This window comes from Rhineura floridana, chromosome 4 (genome assembly GCF_030035675.1).
Source record: "Rhineura floridana isolate rRhiFlo1 chromosome 4, rRhiFlo1.hap2, whole genome shotgun sequence".
Classification (NCBI taxonomy): Eukaryota; Metazoa; Chordata; class Lepidosauria; order Squamata; family Rhineuridae; genus Rhineura; species Rhineura floridana.
Window position 1 is genome coordinate 174,280,226 of NC_084483.1, and position 22,357 is coordinate 174,302,582.

At 40.3% G+C, this 22,357-nt stretch overlaps 1 protein-coding gene across 3 annotated transcripts; it reads right to left on the bottom strand.

The window, feature by feature from the left end:
• Positions 1-82: 82 nt before the first annotated feature.
• Positions 83-22,357, bottom strand: FLVCR1 (FLVCR choline and heme transporter 1). 3 transcript variants are annotated; one of them, XM_061625246.1, is made up of 11 exons: positions 22,042-22,357; positions 21,028-21,337; positions 18,472-18,616; positions 16,228-16,368; positions 13,076-13,143; positions 10,936-11,039; positions 8,821-8,931; positions 8,411-8,516; positions 5,766-5,877; positions 3,797-3,861; positions 83-3,204 (listed from the first exon to the last, which is right to left on the bottom strand). In XM_061625246.1, the coding sequence occupies exons 1-11, from the start codon at positions 22,122-22,124 to the stop codon at positions 3,130-3,132; spliced, it is 1,320 nt and encodes a 439-aa protein (XP_061481230.1). In that variant the 5' UTR covers positions 22,125-22,357; the 3' UTR covers positions 83-3,129. The 3 variants fall into 3 exon arrangements, with proteins under 3 accessions (XP_061481230.1, XP_061481229.1, XP_061481231.1); XM_061625245.1 differs by lacking the exon at positions 22,042-22,357 and having other exon boundaries at positions 21,028-21,823; XM_061625247.1 differs by lacking the exons at positions 21,028-21,337; positions 22,042-22,357 and adding an exon at positions 21,409-21,817.

The following is a 22,357-nucleotide window of genomic DNA, read 5'->3' on the forward strand; positions in this document are numbered from 1 at the left end:
GTAAAACTGTCTCTCTTATTAAAGATATTCAAAGGAAGTTACGGTCAAGAGCTGATTGTGTTTTCTTAAAAAAAACCCTAGATTTAGGAAATATATGTTTTATTGATGGCATTCTACAGCACAAGGAACTACAGGTACAGACAATGCTTGCATGTTGATACATGCCTATAAAAGAAGACAATGGGTTTTTATCCAATTCCATTCTACTCAGTACAGCCACTGAAATTAATAGGCCTAAGCTAGTCATGCCCATTCTTTTAAATGGGTCTTCGAGTAGAATTTAATAGGATACTCAGTGCATTCGTGTTCCCTCTGTCAAGGCTAGCAGAAGCGAACAAAAATGTAATGGAATCCTCCAACATATCAGAGGAGGTTGATATACTAGAAAAGGTGGTTTACCTGTAAGTTCTACAACAGTAGGCTTTTGCACTGACACAAAGCATCCACAGAAGTTTCTACAGCTCTGCTCCAAGAGCTACAGCTTATGCCCTTACCTGACCCTTGAGTAAACCAATCCTTTTTCTCTGTACATGCTGAGTGATAGGACAAGCACCTTTCCACTTTCAACCCAGTGGCACAAATATCCAGAGACACACACAAGACAGCAGCAGCAGCTATAGAAGGTTGGATGTGTGACTGTACAGATGACCATTCAAAGAACACTAGTGACAGGTAAGGCGCCGCCTTTCTTCTTCATAGTCTCTGTGCAAGCCAGCAGTTAAGTGACTGAAGCATTCAGCACACTGGATCACTGAATAATCAAACAGCAGCCCCTTCCAACAAGGTATCATAACAACCTTTCAAATCCAGAGCATAATGGTTAATGAATATAAATTGGGTAGCTCAAATGTGAACCTCACAAAATCCTGCCATGGAGCCACCCCTGCAGAATGCCAAGGAAGTTGCAATCCTGCCAGCAGAACATCTCCTGACACTTGTGGTCACACCAAGGCATCTGAAGACCTGCCCGAACTCATTATCTTAAAATAAAAAAAGCAGCCACCAACAGAGGCTTATTGAAAAAGCGACTGGGAAACATATGGAGCTGCTCTTTATAATGATTTATACATATTATTCATATGGTGCCGTTATTCAATGACTGCTGTTAAAATGAGGTATTTATGTCAAGGATTATGCTAACAGGACAAGACAAGGGTACTGTTCCTTTCTCACCAAGGTAATGAAAGAAAGACAGTTGGGTTTAGCAACCAACTACATGGCATGCTGGACAGCTATCTAATTTTTCCTACTGATGGGGACAAGAGTGACTTTAGAACGCAAGTACTAACAGCACTGTTTACATAAAATGGATATAGTTTGATGCCTTTCATTTTTATAAGCATTCCTGAATTAACTCAGGAACGGGAGGCATGATTCAGTCAGAGTTGAGCACTTTTATATTCCACTGATTTCAAAGGGAGAGAAGGGTGTGCTTAACTTTTGGAATCCCACTGGAATCAGTGAGACTTGAGGACTATTTTAGCTGGATTATGCATCTTACCTTTAAATTACTGGACACAGGTGCTATGAAATAAATGTACATATGCTATCACATCAGATGCCTTTACAAAACATGTCCCTCATGTCAAGATGACAAGATTGTTACTGAAACCATCCTTGTATATTTGAGAATCAAAAGTAGCAGCATCTGTGCGGTTTTCACTTTCATCCCTGCTTTAAAGCCAAGAAAGATCTAAAGGTAACCATTATTTACTACCAGGCAAGTCGCATACAAGTGACGTGATGGAAGAACATTTAACACAAAAAACATTTCTCCAACAGACACATTAGAACAACTGATAAATTTCCATCAAATCAGCAACCAGCAGAGGCCAAGTATATGCACTCATGTTTTCCCTTAACATCACAAGAGGGCACAAATAAAGTGTAAGACTGAGCTCAGATTCTTTTGTTACATCATTCAGTAGGAAAAGGCGCAGTATTCTTGTAAACCTGCACACATCCCTGACCAGATGAAGCAGCAGATAAGCTCCCATTGTGTGCTCTTGCAGTACTTTTTTTTTTAATTTGCCCAAAGTCCCTTTCTACATTTATTTTTCACTAACACTAACAAACATACAGAAACACAAGTAAAAAACGTCTGCATGTATGTGTGTATAGATCTGGCAATGCTCTTTTGCCATTCATACACTAAGATAACATGGCTGCATTTTCAAAATGCAAAGGAAAAATTCAGGATAGATGACGATCTAGGAGTTTTGTAGCTAAGAAATCCAGAATGCCTTTATCTCCAAAAACTTAGAACATAAAATATTTCCAGAAAATATGAGATTCTGCAATTTCCTCATCTGTATTTAAGCACAAGAGTTTTCATGAACTATAATCCTTTCAAAGCCAATAGAAATGGCAAACAGAATCTACAGCATAACACATTCAAAATATGAATTAAGTATACTGTGTGTTGTGCTAGAGGAAGGAATGTCGTTTAAAATTTCCACAATATTTACAGTAAACAAATTTAAAAACACTCCTTTATGCTAATCTGCTCAGTGTACACCTTCCATATAAAGGATGCATGGATTAATTTGATGTGCTAATTTTCATTAGAAATTATTAGTATCTGCCACAGCACTTCAGTTCCTTTACTGCAGGGATAAGAAGCCTGTGGCCCTCCAGATGATGCTGGTATCCAACCCCAGTATGGCCAATGGTCAGGAACTATGGATGTTGTAGTCCAACAGCATCTGGGAGGGTCACAGTCTCCCTATCCCTACTTTACAATGTAGTACTATGCTTACTTACTTGGAAACAAGTCTGACTGCATTCATTCAATGGTGCTTACTCCACAGTAAGCATGTTTAGGATTGCAGCGTAACTATATTTTCTGAAAGTGCATAGTTTCCAGAAAGGAATGGCAGACTGCTGGAAATCTTAATCCATGCAACTGAAAAACTGCTTACGATTGCCACCCACTATAAATAACTCATAGGAAAATTAACACGTATCTTCAGCAGAGTGCATGTGTAACTTTAGTTCATATGTAAGCAATACTGCATGATTATCACTGGTAGCACATAACTATTACTTTCAGACAGTTCTTGTGTTTATCTGTCAAGTTGCTTCTGCTTGGTATAACTTGACAATTCTCTGGCATTTCTCTCTTCTGTTTTAAATTTTTAATTCAGACTGGCTTTTTGGTGCAGTTTTATTCAGTTCATCTTCTGTAGGACTGTCAACTGACATCTGTAAAATAAAATTTCTTGGCTGATTCAATCAATTCTTGATAGGGTTGCCTTGAATGCAATTCAGGACATTCCCATTGACTTCAAGTCAGGAGGCTACAATAATCATAATGTCAGAATGAGATAACACACACTAGCTAGGAGAGAAAATTAGCAGGGGGTGGGAAAGACAGGTTCCTCTACAACTTCCAGTTAGACATTCGAAAGAATGGAGATGCAAGTAAAAACAAACAAGTATCTTACTTGAGTTACTAATTATTCCAACTCCTCAAATCAGCATTGTTAACTGATGTTCCAGTTGGAGAATGGGCATCAAAGCAAGGCCATTAAGATGAAAGTGTCATATTTTGCAGCTTACTTGTTGAGCAAGTTTGGGAGTTCTCTAATTAAACAAGATGTGAACTCTTCTTCTGAAGAAATATTTAAAAGGCAAGTACATCTGCAAAGTTCCATTAAATAATGGCAAACTGAACTTGAAATCTGTTACTTGAAGCAATCAGAGATCCAATAACATTGTGCTCAACAGTCTTATGCCAAGTGCCAGGTATTAGTAGCCAATGATGCCAGCAAATTAAAAGATTAAAACTACTTACAGATTTAATGTCAATGCTTATCCCTGAATTCACACTGTGTCTCCGTAAATCTGACTTGATTAAAGCTACAAAAAGAAAGAAAAAAGGTCTATGAATACCAGCACATTCACTACAGTGCGTATTTCTGCAGGACAAGTTTTGTTGGTCTTTAAGGTGCTACAAAAGACTACTATTTTGGCAGCAACAGACTAACATCATGATCCCTCTCTGCAGACTATATGATATCTGCCTTATTGCTAGTTTCCTATCTACAACAATGATTTTCAGAGACGTTCGGGATTGAAACAAGTAGCTACATAGTCCTGGATACTAAAAGACATTTATCAGAAGTGTGACAAGTATAAAATTTGACAATGGCAAAGGATTCAGCATTTTAAAAACTTCAGCTTCCTTTAAAAAAAAAAATCACGTTTCTAGAAACTACTCTGCTGGGGACACCAAAAGGAGGAGCAACAAGAACATATTGTCTATATCCTTGATATTAAACACTAAGTTTGCATATTCAGTGTGATAATATGTTGCATTTTTGTTGCTTTTCCTTATAAGCCACATTGGGTACAGTAGGGCCCCACTCATATGGCAGGTTAGGTTCCAGACCCCTGCCGGAAAGTGAAAACTGCCGAGAAGTGGATCAGCTGTAGCGTGGTGGTCTGAAACTTAACCCACTGATCGCACCAGAGGAGGAGAAGATCAGATCTTCCCCTCCTTGGGCACGTTCACCTCGAGCGGGGGAGTCTAATCGCGCCAGAAGAGGAGAAGATAGGTTGGGAGGACTTTCCAGAGCAAATTTTGGGGTGCTGCAGGAGGGAGGGAGAGGGTGAAGTCTGTTGGATTCTTCCCATAGCTAAAGTACCTAAGGTAATGTCTAGTCAGGACAGCAAACCACCTCTACAGCCATGACAGGGTACAGCCTGATTTGGATATGCAAATGAAACCAGGATTCAACATCAAGAAAGGGCTTATTGCACCCAGGTTCCAAGTCTGGGATCATACCTACTTTCATTTTAATCCAGACTGGCGATAGTCACAGACAACACTAAGAACAGGGTCAAGTAAACAGAGAAAATCCTTGGGAAAAGATAATGTGTAAACAGCCTACTCCATAAATCTTCGTGCCATAAATATCCAAAGTGGGCCTTATTCTAGCTCTTCAGAGGGCACTGTTTAATTTCTAGTTTCAAACTGATTTAATCAATCTACCAATTTACACACACCCAAGGAATTATAACTAACCTATAGAGGGCAGTTCATGAAAGTAGTAAAGATGGATTCAACTTACACAGCAATCCTAAACACCTCTATTTAAGCCTACTGCTTTCAATGACGGTTATTTCCAATTAATATTGGAACATGCTAGAAATGTTAACTCAGATACAAGTACCACGGAGGCCCAGGTGTTTTGGACCGCAACCTGTGATGCATCACAGCCCAACCTCCATGCTCTTCCAACAGTGCCTTGCTCCCACAACTATTTAATAACTTTGCTTGCATTTCATTTCTTAGTGTAGAGTTCTGCTGCCATCAAGAAACATTTAATTTTCCTTAGTGGCACATAATTTCAATAATAGCCTGCAATCTTGATGAGATTTTTGTATTAACATCCTCCTCTTCAATCTAACAGGATATTTAAAAAGAGCTACCTGCATGCTATTTCCTCCTCACCCACCCTTCTTCATCTTTTAAGGTAGACAATGCCAAACAACCTGCTGTTTTATTGCTGCTTTTATTGAATTGCCCGCTTGTAATTATTTTTATTTGTCTTGCTTGGTTTTATGGAAGTTTTTATGATACACTATGAATGTTCTAATTTTAGTGAGCCACTATGAATGTATTTCATAGAAATATTTTATATTAATAAAAACAGAAATAAAACATGAAGGATTCAAACCTTTGGGAGGGACTACACGTTATTCCTGTAAGAACAAAATAGGCTTATACATTAATTTGAGGTAGAAAACCAACCGATTACCTGTTAAAATGATACCTATAAACATCCACACAAAGAGGAAAATGTTTCCTGCACGAGGATTGTAAACAGTTGTGAGTTTTCCTTGAATCAGTGTAAAGATAATCCCAAATATCTGTAAATTGATCATAAGAAGGAATTTCATATTATTTCTCATTAAAGCATACCTTCACTTTTCTGCAGTAAAGCTTATCACAGTTAAAACTTGCAAGGCGGTTCACAGTGCTTATGTTGCAGGAGAAGGAGAAATGGGAAACGGAGCCAGTCCATCAGCTCTGCTGAGAGACTAACTCCATTTGGCTTCCTTCATTGCATTCAAGCTGTTCACTGTAAGAACTTCATACTCCTACAGACTGGTGCTTAAGTTTACTTGTTTTCCTCTTCACATATTTCCTGCTGTGTTGTGTCTTTTAGATTGTAAACCTAAAGGCAGGCCTGCCTTGTCTGTTATTGATCTTATGTAGGATCCTTTTTGCCTAAAGAGCCTAGCAAAAACGATTTAAATTAAGTGTGTTATTTCTCCGTTCTGTATGTATACTATCTAGAAACACTGCAGTTCCATTATCCAATATCACATGAGCTATTCCCTGATCTTTGTCAATTGTGTTTTCTTCCATTTTTTTATTATTATTACATTTATATCCCACCTTTCCTCCAAGGAGCTCAAGGTGATGTCCATGGTTCTCCTCCCTCTCAATTTTATCCTCACAACAACCCTGTGAGGTAGGTTAGGCTGAGAGGCTAAGAGACTGTGACTAATCCAAGATCAGTCAGCAAGCTTCATTGCCGAGTGGGGTTCTGAACCCTGGTCTCCCAGGTCCTAATCCAGCATTCTAACCACTACACCACACTGGCTGTCTATGCAACATTGGTTGGTTTTTACCCAACAGTCTCAGATTATTCTGTTTATCTCACTGTACAAAAGGGAGCACAGCTCTCCTCTTATCTCTTCTGCAGATATGTGCAATCACCTTGCAATACAAGTAGAAAGGGCAGAGACATTGCAACAGGGATGCTAAAACAGAATGGGGGAAGACAACACTGAGCTGGATGGATCAATGATAAGGCCTAACCAGCTTCCTATGATCCTGTTGAAATAAACTGGTAGGGTACTGAGCTGACTTCACCGCCTTCACACATTATCAGTTTGAAGTTTCAAACAATTTTGATGAGGTGCAAATATTCCATCAAATTGTGCTCAAACAACATGCATGGCTTCTGAGCATTTTCAGCAGCAATATAGTAGGCTGTGATACTGTTATTAGGAAAGATGCAGCAGTTTTTGAAACTTTGAAAATTAGCCAGCTTGCTAATCAGAATATCATGAAGCACTTGGTCAAAAGCTTTGCTGAAGTCAAGATATATTATGTCCACAGCATAACCTCTCTGGTAGACTGTAGGAACACTGTGGACATAATATATTTCAACTTCATCAAGCCTTTGACAAAGCGCCCTGTGATATTCTGATCAGCAAGCTAGATAAATGTGGGCTGGATGGAACAACTATCAGGTGGATCCACAACTGGCTACAGAATCGTGCTTGTCAATGGTTCCTTTTCAAACTGGGGGGAGGTAACGAGTGGGGTACCACAGGGCTCTTCAACATTTTTATTAATGACTTGGATGAGGAGGTGCAGGGAACGCTTATCAAATTTGCAGATGATACAAAATTGGGAGAAATAGCTAATATCCTGGAGGACAGAAATAAAATACAAAGTGGTCTTGATAGGCTGAAGCATTGGCCTGAAAACAACAGAATGAAATTTAACAGGGATAAGTGCAAAGTTCTACACCTAGGAAAAAGAAACCAAATGTGTAGTTATAAGATGAGGAATACTTGGCTCAACAATATTACATGCAAGAAGGATCCTGGAATTGCTGTTGGTCACAAGCTGAATATGAGCCAAAAGTGCAATGTGGCTGCAAAAAAGGCAAATGCTACTTTAGGTGGCATTAACAGAAGTATGGTTTCCAAACTGCATGAAGTACAAGTTCCCCTCTATTTGGCACTGGTTAGGCATCTTGAATACTGAGTCCAGTTCTGAACACCACAATTTAAGAAAAATGCAGACAAACTGGAACAGGTTCAGAGGAGGATGATCAGGGGACTGGAAACAAAGGCCTATGAAGAGAGACTGAAAGAATTGGGCATGTTTAGCCTTGAGAAGACCAAGCAGAGATCTACTAGCACCTCTTGAAGTACTTGAAAGGTTGTCACACAGAGGAGGGCTAGGATCTTCTCAATCATCCCAGAGTACAAGACACATAATAATGAACTCAAGTTACAGGAAGTCATATTTCGAATGAACATCAGGAAAAACATCCTAACTGTTAGAGCGGTAGAAAAATGGAACCATTACCTAGGGAACACTGGAGGCATTCAAGAAGCAGCTGGACAGTCATCTGTCAGGTATGCTTTACACTGGATTCCTGTATTGAGCATTGGGATGGACTCGATGGCCTTACAGGCCCCTTCCAGCTCTACTATTCTCTTATTCTATTCTATGAAAGTAGTACTTTAAATACTAGCCATGAGAGTTTACATAAGTAGATGCATCCTGACCGATTTCAAACTGAGAGCTGCCAGTGCTCAAAATAAAACACTAATTATTTTAGCAAATTAGTTTTACAAAACGTCCTCTTGTTACCTGTGCTGAAGCATTCAGAAGCCCCGATGAGGTGCCTTCTGACTCTGGGTATGTAATTTCCACAGCAAATTCAAAACCAAGAGGGAGGTAACCAGTCATGAAGAAACTGTCATAAAAATCCATAGTTCAAATTAGCAACAGTTATAAAGACTGTTTATGAAAAGCAAGTATTTTTACCTAAAGTAAATGTATCTTCCACTGGAAAGCTCACAGCTCTTTTAAACAAAAGGCTATACACTAAGGGTAGATATCCAATGTCAGTCCTACTCAAATTAGACCCACTGAAATGAATAGACTTAAGTAACTTAAGTCCACTGGGTATCTTACATCAGTATCACCCTAAGAAATTAAATTTAATCTACACCATAATACATCAGTATATTTTAATAATAGACTCTGTGCATCCTTACCCAAGTACTCCACCAGTCAGAAATACAACGATGAGGTGCCTACAATCCAAGGTGAATGTGAATACAACCATTCCAACAAATGAGAGGATGTACACAACTAACGTGGTCTGCCTACAGAGTACAAGGTTAACATAAGAAATCAAAACTTTGTCAAATTCAGATCACATATTTTTGCTACAGTTTAAACTACTTTGCAGTTCAAACACAAGTGCATAGTACTACATCTCAGTGACAGCCAGGATCAATTGGCATAATCTGTTACCTGATTAAAATATTTTTAACATGCCTTGCCATCTCTCAGGATTCAGAAGGAACTTAACACTATAAACACACAATGAATGTCAACATCATAACATTAGCAGCAGCGCGGGAATGAAATACAATTAGACAGGGCATCAGAACAACTATCTATTGTTATAAATGCCCTCTCAAAACAGCCATCTTGACTTGTCATCTGAACGTTATTAATGAGAGAGCCTGGCAAGTCTCTTTTGGAAGAGAGCGGAATACTTTGGGTTATCATCATTTATTATTATTAAATTTATTATGTATTAACCGTGCAAAAATGAACTCAATATAAAAGAAAAAGCATAAACTATATGTGTCGTACCAATTGACAAGCCCACATACAAAAATATCTTACTCTTACTACAACCTAGGTTGCTCCATTTGAATTTTAAGCACTTATTTGTATACAATTATTCAAAACTGAAAATTTTCCTATAATGTATAATCTGTAGAAATTTGAACTTGAAATATTTCATCTACTATTTTCTTTACCATTCTCTGGAATACTTGTGCTTAGCCACAATTCCATCATAGGCTCTCTTATGTAGCTGCCACCCATCACTGAGACAGCAGAGGGATACACAATAAGGAGAGCTCAATAAGGAGAGCTCAGAAGGTGATCCAACTGAGCCAGTAGTTCATTAACTCATTTCCCTTTCCTAATGATGGGAATTTCAAGGGGGCTTTTCTAGAGTCTGGTTTTTTGTTGTTATTTGCCTTCAAGTTGATTACGACTTATGGCGACCCTATGAATCAGCGATCTCCAAGAGCATCTCTCGTGAACCGCCCTGTTCAGATTTTGTAACTTCAGGTCTGTGGCTTCCTTGATGGAATCAATCCATCTCTTGTTTGGCCTTCCTCTTTTTCTACTCCCTTCTGTTTTTCCCAGCATTATTGTCTTTTCTAGTGAATCATGTCTTCTCATGATGTATCCAAAGTAGGATAACCAGTTTCATCATTTTAGCTTCTAGTGACAGTTCTGGTTTAACTTGTTGACACCCAAGTATTTGTCTTTTTCGCGGTCCATGGTATGCACAAAGATCTCCTCCAACACCACATTTCAAATGTGCTGTTTTTTCTCTTATCAGCTTTTTTCACTGTCCAACTTTCACATCCATACATAGAGATTGGGAATACCATGGTCTGAATGATCCTGACTTTGGTGTTCAGTGATACATCTTTGCATTTGAGGACCTTTTCTAGTTCTCTCATAGCTGCCCTCCCCAGTCCAAGCCTTCTTCTGATTTCTTGACTGTTAAATCCATTTTGATTAAGGACTGTCCCGAGGTAGTGATAATCCTTGACAAGTTCAATGTCCTCATTGTCAACTTTAAACTTACATAAATCTTCTGTTGTCATTACTTTAGTCTTTTTGTCATTCAGCTGTAGTCCTGCTTTTGTGCTTTCCTCTTTAACTTTCATCAGCATTCGTTTCAAATCATTACTGGCTTCTGCTAATAGTATGGTATCATCTGCATATCTTAAATTTCTCCCTCCAATTTTCACATCTCCTTCATCTTGGTCCAATCCCACTTTTTGTATATGTTCTGTGTTTACTTTGGTGAAAAGAAGCACTAGAGATCTCTAGTATTTTTGTAATAACAAATCCAACAAAAACCCATATTCATTTAAAATACATTGAGTTATGAAGGAATAATAGAATATAGCAGCCACCTGATGTAGCGCCAATTCTAAATCTGCATCAGCTCAAGCTCCAGAATTCAGGATGTTCCAAAGTAACTAAGCCCATATCACTTACCCCATAATTATGGCAAATAATACAACTAAGCTACAGTATATCATTTGCTTTTCCACTCACACACTTACTTGTATGTTTTGGTGTGATCCAGCCATAAGCCACAAATAACTGAGCCCACCATTCCAGCTACCACAAGAGTCAGGCCAATCCTTCCTGCATTCAGTTCTTCCCCCTTTGAATAATGTTGTCATGTAAGTAGCTACAAACAACACCCTCTTTACTACAGTGAATATGTGCACACAACAATACACACCCCTTAGGAAAGCCAAAATCTAAGTAAACATCAGTTCTGTACCTAAGTGTCAAAGACTAAATCTAAGCAGCCCATGCCGAAGTTAATACGTGTATGTTGGTATATATTTTTATGTCTTTTGGTCTATGACCGTAATAATAAACTGAACTGAACGCTAAGTAGATGTTTTTGTAGATGGGTTAATCCACACTAGGAAGACATTTCAATTTACTTCACTCAATGAAATAAATGTTGCTGGCAAGACGCCATGGCTTTCATTCTGCAGTTTTAAAATTTTGACATGCTTTTCAGTTCCTACGAAACTCCAGGCAGCATTAAAATCAGGCTATTTGCTTATAAATACTAGTTTTATTTATTGTTACTTATTATTTATATCATTTATATACCATTTAATAGTCAGAATTTCTAAACACAAAATGTTAAAAACTACACAAAGAACAATTAAAATTAACCATGAAGCAGAAAACTACCTTAAGATTCCTGCTGAAATAGGAAAGTTTAAATTACATACTGTCAAGAACACCTGGTCTGAAATGGTTCTGAGGCAAGGAATTGTAGGGGAAACATCTTGCCTGAAATGGGGCCTCTCAGACAACCATGAGTTTGCAGTTCTCACAACTGAAGACAGTTAATTAGGGTACAAACAAAAACACCTACTTATCAGTGGAGACTGGTACTTCAAGGCCAATAGGCCTGGAAAGGTTGGTGTGTGCGTGACCGTTGGGTGCGAAAGCTCCAGATGATTTTGTCATCAGAAAGCCCTCTGACTGGCTAATTGATTCCTGGCTGTTGCTGGGCATTTTTCCATAAGAATTCAAGGATTCAGCCCTTAACCTTTGTTCCCCAATGTTCTCCTAAGGTAGCTGATGCTACCTAGGTAGGGTTCCATCTGCTATCCAGGCTATCTGGGGAGATGTGGAACCATGAGGTGGTTTGCTGTTTGCCTCTACTGTAAGTATAGATTAGGCTAGACAGTTTTGTTATTTCTGTCTGTGACTGTAACTCTCTGGATTTTAAAGAACTATTTTGCTGCTATACTTGTGCACTTATATTTCATTTAATAAAGCTACTTCTTATTTACCAGTGTCTGTTCATTGCAGGGGAGATTTGGCTCTAAATACAACACCTTGGCCAGTTAGCCATGGACTGCTGTATATTTGGGTCTTTTTTGCCTAAAGCCTCTAGGACAGCCACCAGGTGTTGTTGGACCACAACTCCCATCAGCCTCAGCCAGCATTGCCAATGGTCAGGAAAGATGGGAATTGTGGTCCAACAACATCTGGTAGCCCACTAGTTGGGAAAGGCTGCTCTAGGACAAGGAGTGTACCTTTGGCTCTTGTCTTTGGAAACCTTGGCAGGTCTTTTTCTGGCACTTTGGGTTTCCCCTTAGCACAGAGTGGGTGACCATGATTAAGGGATGGTGGCAGTCTACCTACCTTGCAGGGTTGTTGTTGGTTTACTCAACCCTGGTAAGGGAGGCACAGGTTGTGCCTTACCAGAATCAACTGCCCTGGGTTTGGGAATTGGGTCCTGGGACTGAACTGGTGGCAGAGGTTCATGACACATACAAGACAAGTACAAGAACAAAAAGTAAAAAGCAGGTGCTACCCTGTAGCCTAAACTGCAGATGATGTTCTCAGAGACCAGAAGGTGGACTACTTGTTAACTCTTCAATGCTTTCTCAAGAGCCCCAATGCCCTCTTTCATGCCTACCAATATCAGCGAGCTTCAATCCTTCTCATGTTTGCTATTCCACTATCACTCCAGTTTGCAACCAGAACATTGCATCATGGCATGATGCACACATCTAATCACAGAACTCCTAGGTCAGATATGTCCTGGCCCTGAGCAAAATGACACCCCCAAGCCTAATTCAACAAGGATAAACAAAACAAGCATGACCTGAGATCCTTTAAAAGACACTGTACACCAACAGAAATTCTAGAGAGACTTACCTTATAATGAAATACTATCATTTGGTTTAGGAGAGTTGAGACTGAATAAAATGCCCCAGTCATAATTCCTACAATAAGAATGAAAACAAGCAAAACAGATTCAAAAAAAGAACAAAACATCTTTCAGCAGATTTAGTGACTTGAAAAAGATATGAAAATGCACTACCTCCAACATCCAAATTTTAATTCATCCTTCAGTCATGAGAAAAAGGTGTGGGAAATGTTAAGGTCACTGAAGAAAATTGGCCGCAAATGGGCCCCATGGTGTACTCAGTCAGACTCAGCTTGATTTTTTTTTTACCACCATCACTCAAGCCATCTCCCAATTGGAGCTCCTCAGAAAATGAAAGAGTTGGGTTTCTAAGAAATGGGGAGTGGGAAAAGGGCACCAGGGAATTATCTTATCAATAGCCCTTGTCATCCTTCTTGTCCTGCCCGGACCAAGTGAAGTCAGACACAGATATGGAGGTGTGCTTTTCTTTAGTAGATTTAATAGAACGTTTCAGTTCAGAGCACGTCATTAATCAGCTTACAGGCTACACAAGATTCAACATCATTACAAGGAATAACAAGGCATGTCTAACACTGCACTAAGATATTGTCACAGCAACAAGACATGCCTCCTTACCCACCTTAAGTAAGCCGGCACTCTTCTTGCGTGAACTAAGTGTCACTGTAGAGAGTGCACACGCAGACAAGCTCTCCTCCTCAGTGGGACAGTAGAAAGTCATTCAGCCTGCCTGTCAAGAACAGCTAAGGCTGGCCAAAGTAAAACAGCTTAGCCTGGAGAAATTGTGAGGAATATCTTGCATAGATTTCTGGGATGCTTTAAACTGGCAAAACATAGGGCGTCTCATACAGTCCAGCTGCAGCTTGTTAGTCTAAAGGAGAGGCAGCTGTATCTTATCGTACTGCCTGGTAGCAAGGTCAGGAGGCCTGAGTAACCGTAAATTGGTAGGCCTGCCCTTGCAATGAACTTCTGGACTATTCCATCATCAAGAGGTGTCATGATTGGCTAATTGGCCCTCTCACTGTTGCTGGGCAAATTCCCATAAAAGAGGGGTGAACATTTAGCTAGTGGCCCCATTTCATCTTGACTTACTTGTGTGATATCTATTGGTATAAGGGACCAAGGGGACTGGTTCTTATACCTTACTATTTGTGAGTATTTAGCTTAGGTTAGGAAAGCTTTGTTATTTTATATCTGTGTGGAACTTTCTCATTGTATTTCTATGTAGGTGTTGACTATGTCTAACTCTGTTTAGGATTGTTTGGCTTAAAGGAATTACATGCTGCTTTTTATATGCATTTATATTTTAGCTAATAAACTACTTCATATTAACTGGTGTATGTTACTGGGGAACTGTGGCTCTGAAGCCAGTACTTTAACCACTAAGCTACTGACTACTGAACTAGGCTGGGTTGAGGCTCCGGAGCAGTGGATGTATGGTTTGGTCCTTGCTCTTGGCCCTTGCACTTGGGAATCTCTACCAGATCATTGGTACTGTGGGTTCCCCTTGACTCAGAATAGGACATCAAGTTAAGGGGTGGTGGCAGTCTATCTACCCTACAGGGTTTTTATTTGGTCTAACACAACCCTGGTAAGTAGGGTTGCCAGGTTCATGGCCTGAGATTGATCCTGTATCTTTAGGAGAAGAGAAAGTCAGCCAAGTGCAGGTGTTCTTGCAATACTTTAATGAGAAAAAACACAAGGTGGCATTCTCCCTTCCCCCTGCACAACTTTTAAAGATACAGAAGATTTCTTGGTTGCCAGGCCCAGCCTCCAAGAAGTCTTCTGCATCTTTAAAAGTTGTGCAGGGGGAAGGGAGAATTCCACCTTGTATTTTTCTCATTATAGTGTTGCAAGAACACCTGCACTTGGCTGCCTTTCTCTTCTCCCAAAGATACAGGATCAGTCTCAGGCCAGAAACCTGGCAACTCTACTGGTAAGGGAGGCACAAGGCATGCCTGGCCGGAATCAATTGCCCTAGGGTTAGGGAACTGGACCCCAGGTCTTTGACACTGCAGATGACACAGCCTATGTGTCTGAGATGAAGACGGCTGGACCCATTCCACAACACTCCACTTAGGAGGGGACCTGTTTGGCAGCAGCGGGGGAAGGGAAGGGGGAGAGAAAGCTTCCTGATTCGGCAGTGTCTCCCTGGTAGTAACTGGAGCTATTGGGGTAAAGCTATCACTATCAGAAGCATGGCAGCCTTCAAGCTCACCCACATCCAGAAGCACATAACTGGCACCTTCCTGTTGGTCCAAGCCTGTCTCTTCTTCCTCCTCATTGCTCCATTGCCAACCCATGAGACTCATGACACTCCTATTCCAAACTCCCATCAGGGAAACATCAGGTAATCCCTTATGGAAGATTGCCCAAAAGAGATCTGAAAACCAAGTGTATCCATCATTTTACAGGATGGGAGATCCTGTTAGGGTTCCCTCCTTTGCAGTGGAGGATGGTCAGTTTCACATGTGCCTTGTCCAGGTAGGAATCTGACCATAACAATGACTGGATATTACCCTCAGTTACCAGAGCACCAAAATCCTGCCAGTACAAAAAACCCTAATCTAGCATTTGCTCTTCTACATACAGAGGGGCCAATAAAATGTGGGATAGCTGCATGAAAAATTGACTTCAGCATGAAAATTGACACCCTAAGTTATGATGAGATGCAATATTCTATTGAACTTTTAAAGAATAAAATTATATTGAACAAGAAATCTTTGCTGCAGAAGGTAGGCTACATATTTTGTATACATATGCTTTTGATTTTACTGAAGTTTCAAAAAAATAGGAAAAAAGATTTGTGAAACCACTTTGTTTTGGAACTGTTAAAGTATGAGATATTGCAGAAATGTATTCAACAATATGAATATAGAATCTGAATGGAATTGATTGTATATTTAAATTAAGAGATCTTGTTGATAAATAGAATGAATTATATAAATGTTGTTTTATTGTTAAAGTTGAGGATGTATGGATTTATCAGTAGTTGCTTATTATTGATTTATTTAACAAACAACAGAAACATAGCAGCATAATTAGTTACTTCCTAATATGTGAATCGATGGGGAAGTCAGTGTTATGGCAATTATATTATACTAAACATATGATTAAATAAGATGTTCAAATAAATACTCACCATAACTGATCAGCAAAAGAATAAAAGGTACATTTCTGAACAGGTTGATTATTGACTGTTTATAGGAATAATCCTCAGGAGATACATCCAGAAGAACAGCCTGAGACTGACTTGGAGGATATTTAGGTTTTTTCTTAAACACTAGGAAGATAAAACAAACAAATGTTTTGCCATCCATCTATTGTTATTCCATATAGTAATTAATATTATATTCGCTAATAGGCAAAACCCCTTGTGGTTTAAGAATGTACCTATAGCCAACAGGTAATTCTATCAAACTTTAAAAAGCAGGGAAACTGGGCAGCTATAGTGAACACACCAGGGGAGCAGGAGACCTGACCTCCTCTCTGAGATATTGTACCGCTCTACAAATTTGTAAAAATGCAAACACAATTTGGGTTGGTCTTTCACAGTCCAATCCACTTCCTGTGTAGCTTGGAAGAATTTGCTAACATATGCCTCTGAGGTAAGAAATGAGATCCTGTGCAAGTTTGCTGAGAATGGATTGATCATTTGCATGCTTATTGAATTCAGTGGGGTTTACTCCCCTGCAATCATGCTTGGGATAGGTAAAACTGACCACAGGGGATGGGGGAGGGGCAGAGAGCAGGTGGGGGAGGGGAGGAGGAGGGCAGGCTTGATCAATTTCATGCTTATTGAGTTCAGTGGGATTTAGTCCCGTGCAATCATGCTTAGGATAGGTAAAACTGACCGGGGGGGGGGATGCTGGAGTGGGCAGGGGAGGAGGAAGAAGGAAGGGGAGGGAGGAAGGAGGGGAAAGGCAGGTCTGATCATTTGCATGCTTGAGTTCAGTGGGATTTACTCCCATGCAATCATGCATAACATAGGTAAACCTGACCATGGGAGTAGAGGAGAGGGGACGGAAGGGGCAAAAGGGAGGTGATGGGAGGGAGGAGGAGAGGAGGGCAGTTTTGATCATTTGCATGCTTTTTGAGTTCACTGGGATTTACTCCTGTGCAATCATGCTTAGGATAGGTGAAACTGACCTAGGGGAGGGAAGGAGATTGGGGGGGAGAGGCACTGGTCAAAGGGGGAAGCCCCTTTCCTTTCTAAAAGGAAAATATTGTGAACACTACCATTCTTTTTCAGGGTTTCCCCCACCTTTTTACTCCACAGCAGGCACTGTGTTGGAATTGCTTTTTAATATGCTTTTAAACCTTTTTTTAAACAATATGTTTTTTAACCTTTTTTAAAAAAAGTCTTCAAAGCTTTCAAAAAGAGTTTTTAAAAGTTGTTTTGTTTTAATGTATTTTAATGTCTGTTTTTATTATTTTAAAGTGTTTTTAGTGCTTTTGTTTGCAGCTCTGGACTCCTACTGGGAGGAAGGGCAGGATATAAATCAAATAAATAAATAAATGTAGTCTCCCACCCAAATTTAAACCAATGCTGTCACTGGCCACATCTGAGAGTTGCTAGGAGATGCCCTGTTCCCCTCACAGAGCTTCAATCAGAGCAGCTGACTGTTAAATCACTCTGGCTACTGGAGCTCTGTCAAGGGAATAGCAGTCTCCTCTCAGCACCCTTCACAAATGACACTTCCCAGGATTCTTTGGGGGAAGCCATGACTATCTAAAGTGAAATAAAGGTCTGGAGTGGGTGTGACTCCCTGATTAGGCAAGCCCAGCAGCTGTGAGTCTGGCTTTTACAACACTGACAGTTGGTTCTTACTGAGTATGCTCAAGCTTATCACTTCAATGCTAAATTTCTTAAATTAATTAAAAATCAGCTAGGCATTTTTTTAACTTTAAACTGCAGAAGATGAAGGTCAGAGTATGGGACAAGGTCAGCAATAGGATTACAGATACTCTGTGAAGATGGCTCATTTTTAATTAATTTCAACAAATTATGAGAACCCTGATAGAAAGAAGTCCAAAAGGGGTCTGGTTTCTCTCTCTCTCTCTTTTTACACTTTGAACTCTCCATTCTCTCTGTGTTTTGTGTATCGTCATGAAAATTTAGAGGGTTGTTACGCAAGCGTTTCTGAATTCAGGACCATGTGTTTTGTAAGGGTTTGTTCTGAAATGAGCTTATGGGAAGCATCAGAATGGCATTGGGGGTATTTTCAATTTAACATTGCAAAATGCAAAAAATTCACGCTGGCTATGGTACACAGCCACTGTTGCGTTTGATAGAGTATTCAGAAGGTTTATGACTTAGAATTACATTATTTGCACAGTCTCTTCAGTTTTGACTAAACTGTTTACTAGTATATGTTTTACTTACCAAGAGCTGTTAGTATAAAAAGGAGTGTAGATACTGCTGCTGTGCCATAGAACATAGTACGGATGTTATGCCCCATGAGGTCCAGGTCATCAGCTGTGTTCGGAACTAAAACTGGAGGCAATAAGAAGCCAATTGCTACGCCTAGCTGTAAAGAAAAAACACCTATTTAAGAACTTCACATAATATCCAGGTTAAAAAAAGAATGTTTGAAAGGAAAGTGTTACTTTTTTAACCTGGAGGGCAACAGGTTCAAATAGCCCAGTCTTATTCAGAATTGATGGCAAGAAAATATTTGGGATAGAGGAAATTCCCATCAGACTCTTATTATATGACTATGGCTATGACAGCAAGATTATTATGGAATACTGATAATGGAAGATTGGACACTGAAATTACTGGACTTAACAGGACTATTGAAGATGGAAGATGGAATTAATATGGATAATGGAATAATGGCTATTGAAATTATTGGACCTAACAGATTTTGATGAGATGGATTAATCGATATGTTTATTTGGACTACGGTTATGACAATAAGATTATTATTATTATTAACGAGATGGGTTAATCGACATGTTTATTTGGAGAAAAATTGATAGATATATTTCTTAAAGAATTGAAACCTCTCTTTGACTTTTTGTGGAAAGAATAAAGTAATGTTTATGAGATTTGATGATTAATTAAGATAACTACTGGAGGAAAGTGATTTTATAATATAATTTAAGAGACAGGATTGTTATATATTGTAGACCTATAACTGATCTGCGACAAATGGGAAGTCAACATTTTATTTTTTTGTTTAATCATTTTTGTTTTGTTTTGTTTTTTGTCTTTGAATGTTTTATTATTTTGTTTTGTTTGTTTTATGAAAATTTGAATAAAAATTGTAAAAAAAAAAACAAATAGCCCAGTCTTCTTGAATTAAAACTTAAGGCTATATACATTTAGCTCATCCATCAATGAGTTCTATATAATGCTACCCTATTTAAGCATTTCTATAAGACAGCTCTCTGAATATTGAAGTTGCTTATCTTGAAATATACCACCATCTCCATTTTATTGATCCTACAATCATTAGAAGTATACAACTGAATTTCTTTAGCATCCTTGTGACGATCCCACCTTTGGCTCCACCTGTCAGGTTCCCACCTGCTTGGGGCTACCACCTTTCACTAGGCACCACCTCAGGACACCACCAGTCAGGATCATCATTTTTATTTTTTCTCACTCTGCTCTAGCACAGATCTCTCAAGATCCCACTGCTAGGCAGCACCACCAGCCACTCCCTGTAAACAATACTACTAGAGACTTCGCCTTAGTCTCCCTATGGCTTGTTACTTTGTGTCTGGGTGCCCTTGCTGTCCACATCCCCCCTGTATCTTTGTCTATAAAGCATACAATCCTGGGTTGCTCTGGATACTTGACGATGTTACAATTTCTTCCTTCACCACTGCCACCATTAGATACAGTTTCCCTTCAGCCTTGGTAATTACCCTGCCCTCCCTTCTGGTTTGTATATCCCCAGCCAATGATCAGGCTTTTGGTAAACCAATAAAAGTATTTATTTGATAACACTAAGAAATAACAAGATTACTTTAGGAATGTTTAACAAGCGTATGGTTTCATATAGTGTCACTCTTATGTTTCCAGTTATATATATTCTGTCCAAATATCAGCCTAATAGAATCCAAACCTCCCTCAGAACTCCATCAACTCAATCCCAACTGCCTCCCACTTCAACTCCTTTCCAATCACTCTCCTCTCAACTCCCCCCAACAACCTCTCCAACTCAACTGTCATCCTCTCATTTATACCTTCAGCCATTCAAACACTCTGCCAATCATCATCCAACATTCTCTAGCATTCTCGTCCATGTACTTTCCCCCCTTACTCAATTCACTTACCATATATCCCTATATAAACCCGCACTCACCATATTTACAGTTTTTAACATATGAGGACATCACAATCCTCTCCCAGCAGAATTAACTGAAGCACATGGTTTAATTACAAAAAACATTGGAGATGCTTTCTGCCTTTAGTGTGGAAAACCTATAGGCACACATGGAAGCTTTATAATCAACACTCATTTAAGATCTTACCTCAGTCCTTTGCTGTTAAATGTTTTACCTTTATATTATTAAAAAATATGCTAGATGAAGCTGCATAGGTTACTCTAATATCCCCATTGTTGGAGTGGTAGGCAAACTAAGAGAAATAAGATTACTACTGCATTTAGCTTTAAAGTCTTTCACATTCCATGGAGGAATTTAGTAAGTTACAATTATCTTGAAACAATCCTTGCCTTCTCCACAGAGGAAGCTGCTTTGAAGCATCAATACAGACAAGGGTTTGCCATGATCATCCTGCAACTAACTATATGGTACACAAGAAATACATTGTTAGGCTTCCCCAACCTACCCTCACCACAAATATTCCAGCTCTTTTCACTTAAGATTCCCCTCTCCTTCCGAAACATAATTTCTCCAAATATTCCCCCCATGAGCATCCCTCCCTAATCCTAACCCAAGCATCTTCCATTTTTTATCCCCTTACCTGGTTGCCCAGAACAGCTACAGCACAAGCAGTGGACACTTCTTTGGGCCCAAACCAGACAGAGGCAATGCGGGAGGGCAGCCCCAAAATAAAGACCTGGGCTATGGAACACACAACCTGAGCCAACAAAGTCACTACATAGAGGTTTTGCTGGACGCTGGTACATTTAATCCAGGCACCCAGGCAGTTGAGTCCAGATCCCAGCAAGGCAGTGATGAGCAGGCCTTGAGTGTCCAGCAGCCAAGTGGCAGGAAAGATGAGAGGCACATATGTCACCATATAGGTCATGGAGAGCCAGTCTATTTCAGAACTGGAAACGTTATAGTAACATGTAAAGACGTTGGTCAATATACTATACTGGATCCACTGAAAGGCATTCACCAGTGAGTACAAGCTGAAGATGATCAGCACTACCAGCCTGCGCTTGGACAGCCGAGGGACCAGCTTCACTCCTGATGCAGAAGGGGACAGCATGGCCTCTGCCTCAGGATGCTCCTCAGGATTAAGAAACGACACAACACTTCTTCCGATCTCTACATCGCTCTCTGCTACCAAAGGTACAGAGCTGCGGCTGCGTTCAGTCTCACTGCGTGGGAGGCACCAGTTTTGGTGGAAGGGAGGCATCGAGGCTTCCTCCACAATCTCACCACCCTCTACCTTCTCGCTGCCTTCCCGTCTCTGCCATATCAGTGCCATCCCTACCCATCCTCAAGCGTGGGTCACTCCCCTTCAAATGGGTGCCCCCTCCCCCCCAAAAGTTGCACTCACAGGTTACCTACTGGAGGCCTCCTCCCCACTTCTATCCTTTACTACAGCCTTTCCCCCACAGAAGGCCCCTCCCCTCAATTACCCACAGCCCCCAAAGCACAAGCCTTGCAAGGCTGCTGCCTTTTCACCTACACATACACCTCCACCCCCTTCACAACTGACTAGCTCCTTTCCTCGCCTCTGTTCTCCCTCCCCGGCCTCACATGCGCACACCCTCAGCCCGTCCCTTTGACCTTACCGACCCACCTGGCGTTCGCCTTCAGGTTCTCCAACCTGGCGTTCCCCTTCCCAACCTCCAGCACAGGAGCGTCGCCACCCCGCTCACTCATTCCTCCAGGTCATCCCCCCCTCTCCTGCTGTCTCTGAGGCCTCACTTTCTTCCTCCACTGCAGTAGCTTTAAACTGCAAATAATGTGGGGGGGGGAGGGAGGAGAGAGCCTAAGCAACGGCCGCAGAATCCCTCCTCACGCTACAATTCTTTCCGCCCCTATGATGGGTCGCTGCCGGCTCTCGTATGCGCACACAGCGCTCTTCGCTCGGCCGATACTCCGAAGTCGCTTCC